Genomic DNA, 18,221 nt, shown 5'->3' on the forward strand with positions numbered 1-18,221 from the left:
GTTATTAATTTTTTACAGCACTTAGTCTCAACATTTACTGCACTTGAATTAGCTGCAGCTTTAGAATACAGTTCCCAGCATTCAACTAGCCTTCAACTACCACACAGCCTATAGTAACAGGAAAATTCTGTTTCTGCAGGCATGTGTTAACAAATTCGAGGCAGTATTAATCTTAATTATTTGAAAATGAGCATTAGATTTAGATGTAATACTGATGACTACAGTATGTCATTACAGATTAACATTCAGACTGCCATACATATGGGACTTGAAACCAGGTATGACTTATTCCAAGGCACCATAATGGCATTTAGGGTAAGTGATTTAGCTGAATCATGGAAAACCTAAAGTAGACCCTATATCAGATCAGCTCTTGAGCCGATTTGAATGTCTCAAGCATTATACACAACAGCAAATTATCCTCACAGACCAGCTCTGAGCTGATTTGAATGTCTCAAGCATTATACACAACAGCAAATTATCCTCAGTTTAATTTGGACAGATTATCGACTTCTTCCTCTTCTCACACTCATGGATCTGGGTCAATTCACATCAAGTGGTGTAGAGGTTCTCACATGACCATAATGTATTTTGAAGAAATTTTGTTTGAACATTTACACCTTTCCAATAAACACTACTGAAGTTCCATGATCACTAATTCAATACTTGCAGAGATCTTGCCTCTTGTTTGACCCCTTTCATGCAGAGCTGCATTGAAAGCTCTATCAACAGCGTAGCCATTAGTTTTTGGCAACATTGAGACATAATATATACAGAAATATTTTCTTGAAAGAAACAGGACTAGGGCATCTTGTACAACTTTTTGCATTCTCTACAGTTAAACAATTAAAAGAAATTTCATGAGCAATTTTTATATAGATAATGCGAGTAAAATCGAACAAAAAAATATTGGCACTTGAAAAAAATATGAAGTTTAGTTTTCTTATATCCCCCTAAGCAAGTCTTGATAAATCAGAAGCTTTGCATGTGATAATTTGCTGTTCAAACATAAAATTTCTGTAGACAACTTTTGTAAAAGAATCTCCAAAAGGAGTATTTTCAGCCCACTTACAAAAAGCATTTCCCGCAATCTCACTTAAACCATTTACATTAGAAAGACTACGTTCTAACCCACCCTAAAAACTAAATTTAGTTTTGCAATATGAGCAAACAAGACTCTATGGAAACTATGAAGAGGTGAAGGTCCTGTGAAATCACTGACCGTATTCTGCTGGTTCTCAAATTGAATCTGACTTTATTATTATGTTTACAGATATTTACTACACTATGAGGAAGGCAGTATAAAAAATCCTGATGAATAGGAAGTGAGATTGAATCAGCTTTTGTCATGACCCGTTTTGACACATTAAGTCAGTTTTTCTGGGGTAATAAATTCTATGGAATTAAACTAGTTTGTTTTGTTTTAAGATACAAAATCAACTAGGGTCATGCGCGCCCATGCCAGAACCTCGGGGTACGAAGATGAAAAAGGAGTAAAAAATGACTACACGTTAAGCCCAATTGACGGAAGGAAAGATAGCTAAAAACATGGGACTTTGTAAAGGGTCCATAAAATACAGGACAAAGATCTCCGCTGTAAATACTGTGCAGTGTTCCAGAAGCTGATACCAAAAAGCATTTGTGCCAACAATGAAGTGTAGACAAAGGCACTCAGTGCGAAGGTAGAGAAACATGGCAATAGAGCGAATCCTTAGGAAGCAAGTGAAATCCAAGGTGAACACAGGCTGGCACATGAAGCCAAGGTGGTGAAGGGTTCACACACACTGGGAAAGTGGCAGTTAGCATGAAGATAAGCCGCTGGAGAAATAGCCAAAACAAACTCCAGGAGGTAACAGAAAAGAGGGACACACCCCATACTGGCAATCAAAGGAGTCACTGAAGAAGAAGGCATAGGATGGGTGGCCTAGTATGGCAGAAAATGGCATTCTGCATACAGACTCTTAACCAGTCTAGTGTAAAAGGCACCAGTGGCCAAACGGATGCCACAATGGTGTATTGTGTTGAGGTGGCGTAAGATGGACAGATGTGCAGATGCATAAATGAAGCACCCATAGCCTAGTTTCGAATGGACAAGAGACCAGTCCAAACGGAGGAAGGTGGTCCTATCTGCTCCCCAGGAAGTACTGCTGAAGAAACTTGGGACACTGAGCAACATGGTAGATACGGCGGCCACATAAGACGTGGTAGGATGAAGAAAGTTTCCTATCGAGCATGAGCCCTAAGAATTTTTTAGTTTCAATGAACGGACAAGCAACAGACCCACGATGTGATGATGGTAGAAGAAACAAACTGCGCTGCCAGAAGTTTGTAGAAACGGTTTTGTCAGTGGAAAAGTGAAAGCCATTGCCTATGCTACATGAGTAAAGAGGATCGAAACAACACCGTAGACACCGCTCAAGGAGACAAGTCCATGAAGAACTGCATTAGATGAGAATTAAACGAGTTATAAACTTCGAAATATAACTGTGGATTACTGAGGCACTGGAGATCACAGTAATAAAATTATTGCAGAATAGCTGCAACACACATTCTAATGAAGTTTTACACTACTGTTGTATGTGTGAATTTTGGTGAAGTTAATAGCAGCCTGCCTGACATCTTTTGGAAGGGGATTCATGTTAATAAGAATTTTGAATGTGTCTTTTTTATTTTTTGATACTACTGATGTTTAATTCTGGTCCAAAGTATAGATATTTTCTGATTGCATAGTTTGCAGTTTATGTGGAACGTAGGTGTACTGATGTAAAACTGTATAAATGTGTTGCTATGGTGCATGGTGGCTTAACAACTGCTGCTTTCTTTTACAGTGAAAAAACTAGCATTCCATCACCATGGTGGCCATGCCCAAAGCTGTACAACAGCAACCATGGGTGGGTGGGTTTCTTTACCACAGGATCCTAAGCCTGATAAGTATAACCAGAGAGTCTCAAGCCTGGTGATACATTTCTTCAAGTGCTCCAAGCCAAATCTAGAAGAGGTTTCTTTTATGATCTTAAAATTTTGTTTACTCCAAGATACTTAAATGTTTCAGACGTTTCATAAGGGTGTCACTGAATATCACAAGAAAACTGCACTGCCAGGCAGATGTTGCCACTTGTAAGAGCAGGAATAAAACGCTAATCCAAAACCTAGCACTTTTCACTCCTTGAGGGCCAATAAAATTAATTTGTTGGGCCATGTGATGCTTAAAGCTTAGAAAAGTGTCCTCCTGCTCTGTGGAAGTCTTAGAGAAGTTTCCAATCCACCACTCTTTTCTTCACACATGCATGCAGCATACTGTCCTTGCTCCAGATCCAATGTTAAGATACTTTTTTCACTGTCACTAATTTTTGTCAGAAAAAAGAATGCGCCATTTCAATTTCCGCTGACCTGAATTACTGTTGAAAAAAATGATGATTTTCTGTAGTTCCTGCTAGAGTATCGGTATGCCCCAGTTTAAACCTCTCTTCTTCTGACATTTCATTTTCCTCAATTTCTTCTTCACTCATGAAAGTAAGTTCAATGCCATTATGCTTTCAGTGCAGAAATGAAACAGCTCTATAGGCATAAGAATCTGCCAATTAATGGGCCCTCACAACCTTGCTCTTGCTGCTAATCACTGTATTGTGCATCCAATCCCAGCATAACACAACTTTCCATGACTTGTAGCAAAAAAATTCTGTTCTGCTCTCATTCCAAAGTCTCTTTTACAATAGCACCGACTGAGAAAATTTTTGATAGTTTTACACTATGTGCTGTAGTCAACAATAAGATAATGGGTGTGGGAAAGCTGAATTAACTGTATTTTCACATATTTGATCAGCTCCTTGATGAAAACATGAACAGTAATTGTGCCATGTCAGAGACAGTCACTGACAATATAAAAACTCACAGGCTCCGCCTACCTGATTATGAGGGAAATAAGACAAAAAACGAAAGGACTGATACTCGACTATTTTCCTCACGAAAACCTTGCTTTAAATCCTGAATACTAAATGAATTATTTTCACAAAAAACCATTAGTTTAATAAGCTCATCTTCCTATAGATCAAATGTAAGGGCTTTGAGACACAAACTTTGATGTCTGGTCAATGTAATGATGGTGTGACGGACCCCAAATTTTTCTTTCTACTTCTTCAGCAGATTTATCCATCGACATTTGCTTCGTATCCTGTGTGTCCCGATCAGTATGGATCCTCCGACAATACACAAAAATTTCCTGTACCTTGATGTATGAAATAGCCTGAAATTGCAGATGCTACAGTTTCTGGCCGAGGACTCACTTCTCAGTGAAGCAGCATGCATTCTTTTACACTGTAGACTGAGAGGGATGATGTTTGATTTGTGGGGCGCTCAACTGCGTGGTTATCAGTGGCCGTACAATTACCCAATCTTTGCTCAGTCCAATTTCGCCACTTTCCTGGATGATGATGAAATGATGAGGACAACACAAACACCCAGTCATCTCGAGGCAGGTGAAAATCCCTGACCCCGCCGGGAATCGAACCCGGGACCCCGTGCTCGGGAAGCGAGAACGCAACCAAAGACCACGAGCGGCGGACACACACTGTAGACTGCCATGCTGACACGCTCAAGTGATTTCCTCAAATCATTAGACTCACACAAAAAAAATAACACTAATTCAACCTTATTACCGGATTCTTTATGCCCTTTCATTTTTTATAAAAAGAATTTTACAACTGCGAAATATAATAAAAGCATGTCAGATTCAATTTGAGCCCCAGAAGAATTTTCACTTGCCATTCTTTATTATGCATTACATGATTGCATTACAAGACCAATATAGTTCTTTAGGCGGGATGTTCCATATTCAATATGTGACAATATTTATGGAATCTTTTGCATATCTCTTAGGCTTAGTATCTTTACGTCAACAAATCTTGCATCTGCATAACCCAGTCAGTGCAATAATTACAGAGAATAAGTTTATCATACAAAATAAGAGCATCAAGTTATTAACTGGTCATTCATTGTGTGTACTTGGAGCTGCAGCTGCAACTACAGCTACACCAACCATGTCCCTGTGGAATGACAAAGGAGTTCAGAGGACTGCAACCCAGGGTCTTACCAAGAATGAGCCAAAACCAGGCACTCATACAGAATTTTATGCACACAATGAAATAATTATCACACTATGTTGTGAATCAGACGGGCAGGGATATTTTTTTTTTTTTTTTTTTTTTTTTCATAATAGCATTTTCCAATACACAGAACTTTGTGAGACTTATCACAGGCTCATGAAATGCCTCTAGACTAACCAATATAACCACAAAAACGAAATAAGATGTTGTGGCATCAGATGAAAACACGGATTTACAATAATCGTTTTCTACATCTCCCAGAACAAAAAATGGTAATCACACTGATCACAAATGTAAAATATCAACTACAATTTTCTTTTCTGATGTCAGGCAGTATACAAGTATCATCAGTATCACCAATTTATTTGCCCAAAGATCCTTTCATGATGGTATACAATTTGTCAGATTAACACAAGGAAATACAGGCATATGAAGATAGCCTACATGTGTTTAATGAGAAGAGGAAAAACCACATGGTTGTCAATGACCTTATTAAGGCACCTATCCTGGCATCAACAGATTGCATGTTATTACAACATACAAACTATAAACAAATTACAGATGTTGAGCTTGATAAATTTCAAGCCTGGCAGTTTTCCTTGATACTTTACTCAAATTAACCTACTCCACTCTCACCAGGAAGAGGATTTCTCATTAAATTTTTCGCATATACTTACAACTTAACTAAATCAAACGTAAGAGAAAATATAAATAATATTTATAGCACATTACAAGTTGATAATAGAACCCTAAATTAAGTTTTTCCACTGACCCAAACTTACTGAAATGTCTGAAACAGCCATAAAAACCTCGCATTTGGAAAAAACTAATAATCGTATTAGTAATGAGTTGTCATTAGCATTACCATGCAGTATAAAATACATACAGTAATAGAACAAACAATCTCTCTTAAATGAGTCTTTATCCAATTATATCTCATAACGCTAAACTACTACTTCTTATACGCAAACAAGTAACCATCCGTTACGTGGACATCAGAGTTCAACAATTTAACGATTACACGCTACACTCAAGTTTCACGCATTCTAACTTTCTACGTCACAATATTATGAACCTTCTAACTGCCCTCACGTTTTTTGAACACCAGAAATTGATTCCTAAAATTCGTAAGCAGAAAAATATACTTTTTTCGGCTGACGAAGATGGTGGTCCTACTGCGATAGTATTGATTTTGCAATTTATGTAGACAACGTCATATCATGCAGGAACCTAAATTTATGATCTTTCCAAGTTACGTATGTAAAACAAAGTCACGCAATATCAAACTGAATAACGACAGGTTTATCGAAAGTTTAAATCTTCAATTGATGATGTTTTACCTATCATTCAGCTGATCTTCAGTTCCTGGAAGTGGATGAACAACAAAATGCAATGACGACATTTCTTCTATTTCTTCCTGCGCCAAATGTTTTCTTTCAAATCAGATTTGTAACACACATAATTTCACACAATCCCATCAACAATCACTACATACAGCCATCTTCCACGACAGCGATCAAACTACGAGTAGATTGTGCTGCACTCTGTGTTTTCCGACCAATATATTGAAAGTACTAAGAAAATCCAACACATTATTAGAACTACAGTTTATCTTTAATAAACAACCAGTGGAGGCTTCCAAATATTGAGACCTCGTATTTGTTTTGAAACAATCGCAGATTCACATGCCACTACACATGCAACTCAACTAAGAATTTAGATATCACAGTTCGGAACGTTCACGAACAAAACAAGTGACGACACCGAGAAAAGCCTATACCGCGGTAATTCGAAACATAGTAACAAACAGTTAAATGGTTAGTGTTAGCAATGTGATAATGTTCAGATGACATCTAAAACATATTGTGCCGTGCTTCACACCAAACAGAAGCTCAATTGGTACCACAGTTATATTAGCTCTGATGTTTTATCGGGGTATTTCTAATTTACAGAATTCTGAGGGGTCCGCCACAGTCATGTCGTAATTCCTCCACGATAGTCTGGCAAACAGACTCAATCTATTCGTCGAAATGTGGTTGAGGAATTACGACATGACTCCGCCGGAAACCCGAGAATTCTAAAAGTCATAATTATACGCGTTTGCCAGCTATGTCCACGTTGAGTAGTAAGGTTCATAATAAACATAATAACTTTGAAAAAGGGAAATTTTTTTAAGAGAAGTTGATTATATGGGAAAGCATAAGCTTCGCAGTCAGTAACAGTTGATGTTTCACAAGGACCCACTCTATGGGCCATCTACTGTGTCACTAATCGTGTTTTATAATTGCTGAACAAAAAAAATTTCATGAACTGCGATGTTTTATCTGCCTTAAGCATTAGGCGATGTAAATATAAACATCATTCTGTAGAAAATATAAATTTATATATTTTTTGGTACACAATGAGTAATTTCTTCCCTTCAGATTCAACTTATTATAAGCAAATGACAGTGTTACACTGTTCTTGTACCTCTCATGATGAATCTTCTTGCGAGCAGGTACAAATTGTTAGTGGCGTTCCATATGGTTCAATTCTGGGACCACTCCTGTTCTCATTACATGTAACTGATCTCCTATATTATTCTGTTGCAGTAGATATTCTCTTGTTTGCTGATGATGCAAACATCATAATCAAGCCCTGTAGAGCAATAAAAGACATATTCAGAAATGTTATAGACAATAATAACACAAAACAGGGTGAAATGTGAAACATATGTATTTGGCTACACACAGTTTTCAGACCATTTGATTTAACGTACAGGAGGCATGTCAATATTTCAAACAAGAAAATTTTTAACAGAAATACAAAAGTTTACATTATTTTATATACATTTCTGAAATACAGCTACACAAATGAATACTGCAGTTTCTGGCACACACAAATAAAATGTATAATTACCTTGTTCAAACTGTGAAACCGACGTTGATTAAATCTTCAATGGAATAATAACACTTTTCCACAGTTTTCAATGAACTAAGATCCATGTCAAATATACTACTGTCTTTTATTTCATTGTAAATCTTAAACGATATATATATAGTCAGGTGTTTGAGTATTGAGTTTTGAGAAGAGTGTTGGGAGTTCAAAATTCTCACTGTGGGGAGAGCTTGAAATGGAAAGAGTTTTCAGTATTATTATTTTCATATAAGAATAACAATACTTTATACATGGACAGAGAGGGAATAGCTAGTACTTTATCATCTTTTAACAGTTGTTGACAGAATACCCCATGTTTGGTAATAGACATGCTCCCAGTTATTCTCTTTTGTAAGACTAGTAATCTCTTGATATTTGTTGAATTTCCCCAGAAAATTGTGTCATTACAAATAACTGACTCAAGGTAGCAATGATACACTGCCCTTCTGGTGTCTATGTTTGTGACACCTGCTAAAATACAAACTGCAGATGCTAAACTGTTAAGTTTATTTGTTAAGTACTCAATGTGCACTTTCCAATTTAGATTTTAATCAAGATTTAGGCATAAGAACGTCATATGGTTTGCTCGTATCATATCCTGATCATTGCAAGTTACCTTTATTTCACTGTGTCCTAATGATTTATCTTCAAAATTGCATAGCTATAGTTAGTTACATTTAGTAACCAACATTCAAGTTTTTCTATCGTATTTTTGACACTTTCTCTTTTAGTTACCTCAATTTCAATTACATCTGATGTGTCATTAGCAAATAAAATTGAATGAATATCAGTAGCAAGTGATACCTCGTTTTTGTAGAAAAGGAACAGACATGGACCCAATATCAAACCTCTTGGGACTTCTTGGGAAACTGTTTTCCAGTTTGAGTAATAATTTCTTGAATTTAAAGTTACAATTACTGTTTTTTCCTAATTGTTGAATAAGAGTTGAGCCACCTAAGGTAGTGTCCCTGATTCCATATATCTTTAATATGTGGAGAAGAAGGGGTGGTTCACTGAATCAAGGGCTTTTGTCAGATTATAGAATATTCCTGTGACCTTTTTACCCTTAGCTAATGTGGAACATATTTTTTTTGGGTAAACTGCTTTTTCCTTGTTGGAATCCAAACTGATTATTAAAAGTTATGTCAATTAATAACATTTTGACTTTATATTGCTGCAATTTTTACAAACACTTTAGAGAAGACGGGCAGAAGAGAGATAGGGTGGTAATCCCCATTTTTTCTGCCACTCTCTTTCTGAATAACAGTTTTACAGCATATTTAAATAGGTCTAGAAAACATCCCCTCTCAAAAGATTGGCTTATAATAACCGACAGTCATTGTGAAATGATATTATACACGTTCTTCATTACAGATGTGGGTATTTCATATCACGTATATGAGTTTCTCTTTTTTTAAAGAAAATTTTATTTATTAATCCCTTTGGTTTTTTTAAACTGTGTGTTCTGGTGGTTTTCCAAGCTCACAACATTTGCTTTGTATTGATAGACTGCCATAGCTACATCATATCTTGCTATATTTAAAAAGAATTGGTTGAAACAATTTGACATTTAAACTGCAATGTCATTTGAAATTTAATTTGTAGATCTGTTAATTTTTCACTTTCACTCCTGATTCTTTGAGGATAAATGTATTACTTGGTATTTTTTTAGCTAACTCTACAACTTTCCTGAATACAGCTTTATAATGTTTGACATACATAACAAAATCAGGATTACTGTTTCATTTTGACACATTATGTAATTCTCTCTTCCTGCCACTACAAATTTGTATTCTTGATGTACTCCTTTTAAGCTTACTGCTTACTTTCTTTTGGTAAGATCTAGGATCAAAAGTTTTATTAAATAAACTAAGAAAACAGTTTAATTGTTTCCGATTGTTTATGGTGCTTAAAGTGTAATGGTCTGCAGACCAGCTTGCAATATTTAGTAAATTGAGTAATAAACCCATATTGCTTTTGCTGAATTTAATTTTTGTATACATTTCTATAGGCTTTAATTTGTCTGCTTTTGGGATCTCAATAAACAGAGCTAAATGATCCAAAATGACTTGGACTATGCAGCACTTACTTACATGTCCCCAGAAAAGTTTAACTTGAAACTAATTTATGAACTAAATCAAGAAGTTTTGTGGTATCAATGCTTTCAACTAACATACTTATCTTGAAGTCCACTGCAATCACAACGTTTCTCTTGCTTTTATTCTAAAGGTTTTCTAGAAGATATTGGGATGTAAAAAAAAATGGCTCTGAGCACTATGGGACTTAACTTCTAAGGTCATCAGTCCCCTAGAACTTAGAACTACTTAAACCTAACTAACCTAAGGACATCACACACATCCATGCCCAAGACAGGATTCGAACCTGTGACCGTAGCGGTCGTGCGGTTCCAGATTGTAGCGCCTTTAACCACTTGGCCACCACGGCCGGTTATTGGAATGTAGCTAAGAACACTTTTGTTGCAGCACATGAAGGAATTCTATACTGAAGAGTCAAAGAAACTGGTACACCTGCCTAACAACATGTAGGGCACCTATGAGCACGCCGAAATGCCCAACAGGACATGGCATGGAATCAACTAATGTCTAAAGTAGTGTTGGAGGGAACTGATGCCATGAATCCTGCAGGGTTGTCCATAAATCCGTAAGAGTATTAGGAGGTGGAGATCTCTTCTGGACAGCACATTGCAAGGCAGCCTGTACATGCTCAATAATGTTCATGTCTGGGGAGCCTGGTGGCCAGCGGACGTATTTAAACTCGAAAGAGTGTTCCTGGAGCCACTACAAAGCAATTCTGGGTGTATGGGATGTCGCATTGTCCTGCTGCATTTGTTCATGTCCGTTGGGAAGGACAGTGAACATGAGTGGATGCAGTTGATCAGACAGGATGCTTACGTACGTGTCACCTGTCAAAGTCGTTCAAATAGTTCAAATGGCTCTGAGCACTATGGGACTTAACATCTGAGGTCTTCAGTCCCCTAGAACTTAGAACTACTTAAACCTAATTAACCTAAGGACATCAAACACATCCATGCCCGAGGCAGGATTCGAACATGCGACAGTAGAGCTCGCATGGTTCCAGACTGAAGTGCTTGTCAAAGTCGTATCTAGACATATCAGGAAATACATATCACTCCAGCAGCACATGCCCCACACCATTATAGAGCCCCCATCAGCTTGAACAGTACCCTGCTGAAATGCAGAGTCCATGGATTCATAAGATTGTCTCTACAACTGTACACATCCAGCAACTCTATACAATTTGAAACGAGACTCGTCCGACCAGTCAACATATTTCTAGTCATCAACAGTCCAATTTCTGTGTTGACGGGCCCAGGCGAGGCATAAAGCTTTATGTTGTACAGATATCAAAGGTACACGAGTGGGCCTCTGTGGTGTCACCGCCAGACACCACACTTGCTAGGTGGTAGCTTTAAATCGGCCGCTGTCCATTAGTACATGTCGGACCCGCGTGTCGCCACTGTCAGTAATTGTAGACCGAGCGCCACCACACGGCAGTTCTAGAGAGACGTACTAGGACTCGTTCCAGTTGTACGGACGACTTTGCTAGCGACTACACTGACGAAGCCTTTCTCTCATTTGCCGAGAGATAGAATAGCCTTCAGCTAAGTCCGTGGCTACGACCTAGCAAGGCGCCATTAATCATTTCTAGAGAGAGTCTCACTTGTATCATCAAGAATGCTGTATACAAATGATGGATTAAAGTTAAGTATTCCAGCAGCTACGTACTTTTCTTTATAGCATTCATTACATATCCTGTTTCAGACCTAACGCCAGCCGGCGTGTGTAAACGCGTGCCTTTTGGTTACCTGTCACTGTGGACTGGCTGTCTTGTCAGTCCACAACAGCCTCCAGCTCCGAATGTCCATATCTGTGATGTTTCGTTGAATGGTATGCACCCTAACACTTGTTGATGGCACAACACAGAAATCTGCAACAATTTCAGGTGGGTTGGACTTCTTTCATGTTGAACGAATCTTTTCAGTCGCTGTTGGTCCCATTCTTGCAGGATCTTCTTCTGACCACAGTGATGTCAGAGACTTTATGTTTTACCAGAGTCCTGACCTTCACAGTACACTTGTGAAGTGGTCATATGGAAAAATCCTCACTTCATCATTATCTCGGAGATGATGGGTCCCATCATCGCTTGTGCACCGACTATAACGTCACGTTCAAACTCACTTAAATCTTGATAACCTGCCATTGTACCAGCAGTAACCGATCTAACTGCTCCAGACACTTGTTGTTTTATATAGACGTCGCCGACTGCAGCGCCGTATCCTGCCTGTTTACATATGTCTGTATTTGAATATGCATGCCTAACCAGTTTCTTACTGTATTCGGATCACTAACGTTTACAGAGCAAATGTTCAGAATGTCAGGGTGCACACAGTGATCAGAAACTGAACTGCCAATCACATATTATAGATCATCTCAAAAGTTAAAATTAAACAATATTTGCTCCAAATATAATTGCTGATTTGGTTGGCGATATCAAATTACTTTACATACTTTAACTCATTGATCTCATATGGAATAATGCACCTGGACAATTCCACTCACATTTACAAAATTTTCAATGCACATAAACTTGCTGTAAGGACATTTGTTGCCCTCTTTGAACTTCATGTAGGCAACTATTTTTAAAAAATCAGCATTGACCGCAGCCTCACAACAATTTCCTGTGTTATTAATCTTTTGCGAAGAATTCTTTTTTAATAAAATAGTAGCTTCCTTTAATAAACGATTGGGAGAAAAAATTTCCTAACTCTTCTAGAGGAGCATGTTGTGTAGATATGAAAATATTTGACCACCTCACTTCTGAATTAAAGGTTCTGATGGACACTGAAGGTTTTAAAAACAAATTGAAACCATATTTGCTCTACAACTCTCCTGTTGTGACACAGAGTTCTGAGTAGATATGTATATGATTGGGCTAGATTTATCAAATTTTAGTTATAGATTAAATTTTTTTAAAAAAGTCAGAAATATAAATGGATAACTCTTCACTCAGAGAAAATGTATCTTATTTGTAAACCTAGTGACGCATTTCACATTGTGGCGAGTTTTTATGAATATGAGCCACAGAAAATGCGAAAACATTAAACTCATCTCAGACCCTACAAGACCACAGGAAAGACCTTATGCTTTCTGAACACCTCTAATCTATAAATAGTAGTATTCTTCTAGAGAAACTACATTGTTATGGCAGAAAACTGAAAGCCGTATATATTATCAAACCTCTTATTGGCTACAGACACGATTTTGTTTGAATGAAACAAAAATCTTACAACTGTCCACAAAATAACTGAAGTATCGTTCTTCTTCGACAGTGGCCACAAGATCACTTTGTTTGGCAATATGTTCCAGAATATTTCTTTTTGAAATCGAAACAACCTGTGAAAAGCTAGACTCATACATACACCTCATTATATTGCAAGAAGTGCTCGATTTACCAAGTGAAGGATTTGGTAGCACTGCGCTTAGAACCATTATATTTTTGGCAATATTTACGCTAAATGATTTTAGAGGAAAGATAATTATATTTGCTACTGTCATTTCACTGAATGTAAGCTTCATCCTTCTGCAAATGTAGCTTCTAATAACGATGAAAAGCGTTCAGCTGGTAATAATTCACACTTTATAATAACTAAAAGTGCATCATGTGTGACATGATTTCAAAACCAAGCAGAAGAAGTGAGACGAAGAGTTATAAACATGGCAATGTTGTAATGGTAATACTATTAAATATTTTTATTGCTACTAATACTATTATTGATAAGATTACATGTGCAGCATCAGTGTCATTTCATACACATTCCTAAATAATTGGAAAAGCGACAAATTGTATACAGAATTAATGCAGGAAATAATCTACAAAAGGTATTATGTGTTTCTATGCAAAATGGTGTTTCATTACAGATATGTAAAAATAAATACCATATTTAAAATGTGACCACGAAGCTTCATAACACAGAGACTAAAATGGAGAGTTAATTGAAGAGATTATATGCTTGAGATGTTAATGCGAAAAGTTGTAGCACCAGAAAGAAAAATAGATATCTGGAATACAATAAAAATGTATTGTCCTTTCATCAAATTGATCCTAAAAGGGATGTAGTTCAACAAAAGATGCCGGCCGCGGTGGTCTAGCGGTTCTGGCGCTGCTGTCCGGAACCGCGGGACTGCTACGGTCGCAGGTTCGAATCCTGCCTCGGGCATGGGTGTGTGTGATGTCCTTAGGTTAGTTAGGTTTAAGTAGTTCTATGTTCTAGGGGACTTATGACCTAAGATGTTGAGTCCCATAGTGCTCAGAGCCATTTGAACCATTTTCAACAAAAGATGTTTGGGCCTACAGTAGCACAATACCTACAAAATAGATGCATGGCACTGATAGCTTCAGCAAACATGCACAAACTAAATTTTTCTAACAGTAGGAACAGCAAACCTGGTAAAACCAAGGTACAAATTGATCAAGAACATGTACAATCATAAAATAAATGTATTACATAAAAACTCACCACTGAATGAAATATTATTGTAATCCATAATCAGGTCAGAAACTGTGCGAATGTACTGCATGAAACTTAAGTATGAAACTATTAGTGCCCCTTCTTTTGTAATGTCGAATGCCACACACAAAGATATTACAAGAAACAGTCACTTGACCTAGCACAGAAGGTTTCCTTTATTTGCATATAACATAGTCCATAAAAAATGGTATTAGGCATATATAACCCAAGAGGTACTGTGGCTGCACCCCTTTAAATGATGTGCTTTGGCTGAGGTACCTGCATGACGCCATATTGGATTTCATTAAGCTCATATTTGATGTGTTTCATATTATAACTGTATTATAGCTAAGGTCCTATGAATAAATGCCATTCCAAAACACTAGTACATTGACAATCTTTCGAAAGGTACAATTTATTGATGTTAAATGTCAAATAATGAGTTATTAGCATTTCAGTGTTTCAGGATGTATGACAGAAGAAAAAAAAGATAAACCCCAAAGGGTCACTCCAGTGTTCTGGATAACGTTATCAGTGACAGAGAGAGGGGAGGAAACTATAAACGTTATCTGGAAAAAAATATTATTCACCTTCAAGTTTCTGAGGGCTTCTGGGACTTGTTATTCTCAATAATTTACAAATTAAACATGAAACATAGAAACAAGAGAGAATATTCAAAATATGTTGATTATCTGGTAAAAACAAGCTACCACTCTTTGTCAGAACAAGAAACATGAAAAAGATTGACACATGTGAGAAATAGTTAAAAGGTGTCTTAGTCTCACTGTCAGCTGCCTACAAAGTATAAAAGTAAATTTACAGGCTAGTTATTTTAGGAGAATTCTTTTCCAAACAAGAACGTCTTCAAATTAAGCACTTATGCAGACGAAATATACTTTGGTATTGGTACAGATGTATTTCAGCAGGTGTTTCACTTACTTTCAAGAGCAAAGGAAGAAGTTTACTTTCCTGGTAATGAGTAAGAATTTTTTTTTGTAAATTAGAACATACTGCACACAACCAGCACATTTTTAACAACGAGGGAAATTCTCCTTAATACTTTCTACAATACATACCATATGTAAAGGACTAGTACAGTTGACAAGTTCTCACATCATTTAAGTCACAATAGAGTTTTATTCTTCTGCATCTCTTCTTTCTTCTTAGCTGCTGACCTGAAATAAAATATCTTAGATGATTTTGAATATTTGTAAGCTGTAGACACGGTGTTGTGCTTTATACTCGTGGTTTGTCATTCATTTACCTGCTTATCTCTTAGTGACTTTGTTTATGCTTTTATATGAAACTTACGTAAATTTCTATGATAGTATTATCCAATTATTTTGTTTGTTTTAGGATTTTGTAGCAAATATGAGCCGGCTTGTGGAATGTGAGCAGTGATGTATGGACCTGCATAAAGAAGTGTATAGTTAGCGCTACATCGCTTCAATGCATGACGTTTAGGGTGAGTATGCAAAAATACCTCCACGCCTATTGTAAATTCCTGAGTTCGTCTTATAGTTTTGTCAAGTTGTGTTTTCTAATTCTGTGTTTTCTAATTCTGGCCGAGACAGAAGCCAATAGGCAGTTTGTCAACAAGTGGCCACGAAAGCCTTAACAATTTTGTATTACGGCTCTACGGAGAGGATATTTGCAGATTGTACCGACGCCTTGACCAACGACGGAAGAAGAAAGCGCGACTGATGTCCTCCCTCGCCTTTCTGTCACGGTGCCGAGATGAATGTGCTACACCGAAGTTCTTGAGATGTAAGCGCCTATTCACCACCGCCCAAGCACATCGTATCTACGACAGAATGGAACGAGCTTTTCTTCGTGAGCGAATACATATAACACGGAGAGACTTGGCAAGAACGGATCAGGAACTTCTGGACATTTTCTATCAACTAAGAAGCAGAATGCATCGAGACGACTGGGACAAGATCGACAGCATCACTCACAGGAGCATGCAGAACGAACTCGAGCGCTGCACCGAGCGACAGAAGAAAAAGTTTGAAAGATGCCGGAAGCAGACCGACAAGGCGATTCCCGACATGTCACACACAGTGGTCAACCTCACTGAACGACATTTGACCGAAGAGGAAGTGTCTGTTCTTCAAAAAGGAGGGAATTTCGCTATCATCCCGACAACTATACCTATGGAGGACATCATTGCCAACACCGAAGCAGCCATTCGGACCCTTCCTTGTGAAAGGGCAGAGGAAAAACGCAGTGAAACAGCCAGGATACTGCGCCGAGCAAAACCACCAGCTTGCAACCTGAAGAAAGATGAGGTACAAGCCATTAAGAATCTCAACGCCGACAAAAGTATATTGGTACTGCCTGCCGATAAGGGGAACGCGACCGTCGTAATGAAGAATGAAGATTATGAGCAAAAGATCCGAGACCTATTATATCCGACGACGTACCGATAACTAAGCGCAGATCCGACGCAGCGTATCACTCGGAATACGAATCGATTAATCAAGGCGTCTTCTCTGCCGGCGGAGATACAGAGAAACCTGCGCAACACAGAAGCCCTACCACCTCGGCTGTATGGATTACCCAAGATCCATAAGAACAACGTTCCATTGAGACCGATCGTTAGCGCTCCTGGCTCACCGACTATAAACTGGCAAAACACTTGGCCTCTCTGCTCCAGCCACACGTGGGGAAGACGGACACATACATTAAGGACTCAGGACATTTCATTGAGAAGCTGAAGAAACTGAAACTTGCGCCAAACGACATCTTGGTCAGCTTTGATGTTGTTTCGTTATTTACGAAAGTGCCACTCAGTGACGCTCTGGAGCACATCGGTTCCATTTTCCCGCAAGACATCAAAAAGCTCTTCCACGCATGTCTCATCACGAGCTATTTCACGTGGAATGGCGATTTCTACGAACAGCTGGAAGGCGTCGCCATGGGTAGTCCTCTCAGTCCAGTGGTGGCCAACTTTTCTTGGAACAATTCGAAGCACAGGCACTGGACTCGGCGACTTGCAAACCAAAGGTGTGGTACAGGTACGTCGATGATACTTTCGTGGTGTGGAGCCATGGTGAAGAACAGCTCGGTGACTTCCTAAGACACTTGAACAGCCTCCATGCCAACATAACATTTACCATGGAAGTAGAAAAGGACAAGAAACTGCCATTTCTAGATGTGCTGGTCACAAGGGACGGCGAAAACCTGGGACACAGCGTGTATCGAAAACAGACACACACGGACCGATACCTGCACAAACTGTCAAACCACCACCCGAGCCAGAAAAGAGGCATGATCAGTACACTCGTAACGAGAGCAGGACGAATATGTGAGCCGCAACACCTCAAACGAGAAATGCAACACATGGAAACTGTCCTGAGGAGCAATGGGTACTCCACAAATTATATTAGAAGTGTAACAGAGCCAAACACTCGGCGAAGTAAGGAACCAGAAAAAGAAATGTCGGGTACGGCCTTTCTGTCATACATTCCCAGAGTGACGGACAGAATCGGCCGTATATTGCGCAAACATGGCGTAAAGACGATTTTCAAACCAATAAGGAAGATCAAAGAGTGTCTTAGATCGGCGAAGGAGAAAAGAGACCCACTTGCAATGTCGGGAATATACCGCATACCATGCACATGCGGAAAAGTTTATGTCGGAATGACTGG

At 38.3% G+C, this 18,221-nt stretch overlaps 1 protein-coding gene across 1 annotated transcript in view; it reads right to left on the minus strand.

The window, feature by feature from the left end:
* LOC126161352 (E3 ubiquitin-protein ligase UBR5) overlaps window positions 1–6,686 on the minus strand; it is a 349,964-nt gene extending 343,278 nt beyond the window's left edge. Inside the window, exon 1 of the mRNA XM_049917120.1 lies at window positions 6,443–6,686. Coding sequence (XP_049773077.1) covers window positions 6,443–6,504 — 62 coding nt within the window. The 5' untranslated portion in view covers window positions 6,505–6,686. The remainder of the gene's footprint in view (window positions 1–6,442) is intronic.
* Window positions 6,687–18,221: the final 11,535 nt, after the last annotated feature.

The sequence above is a fragment of the Schistocerca cancellata genome, chromosome 2 (assembly GCF_023864275.1).
Source record: "Schistocerca cancellata isolate TAMUIC-IGC-003103 chromosome 2, iqSchCanc2.1, whole genome shotgun sequence".
In the NCBI taxonomy this organism is placed as follows: Eukaryota; Metazoa; Arthropoda; class Insecta; order Orthoptera; family Acrididae; genus Schistocerca; species Schistocerca cancellata.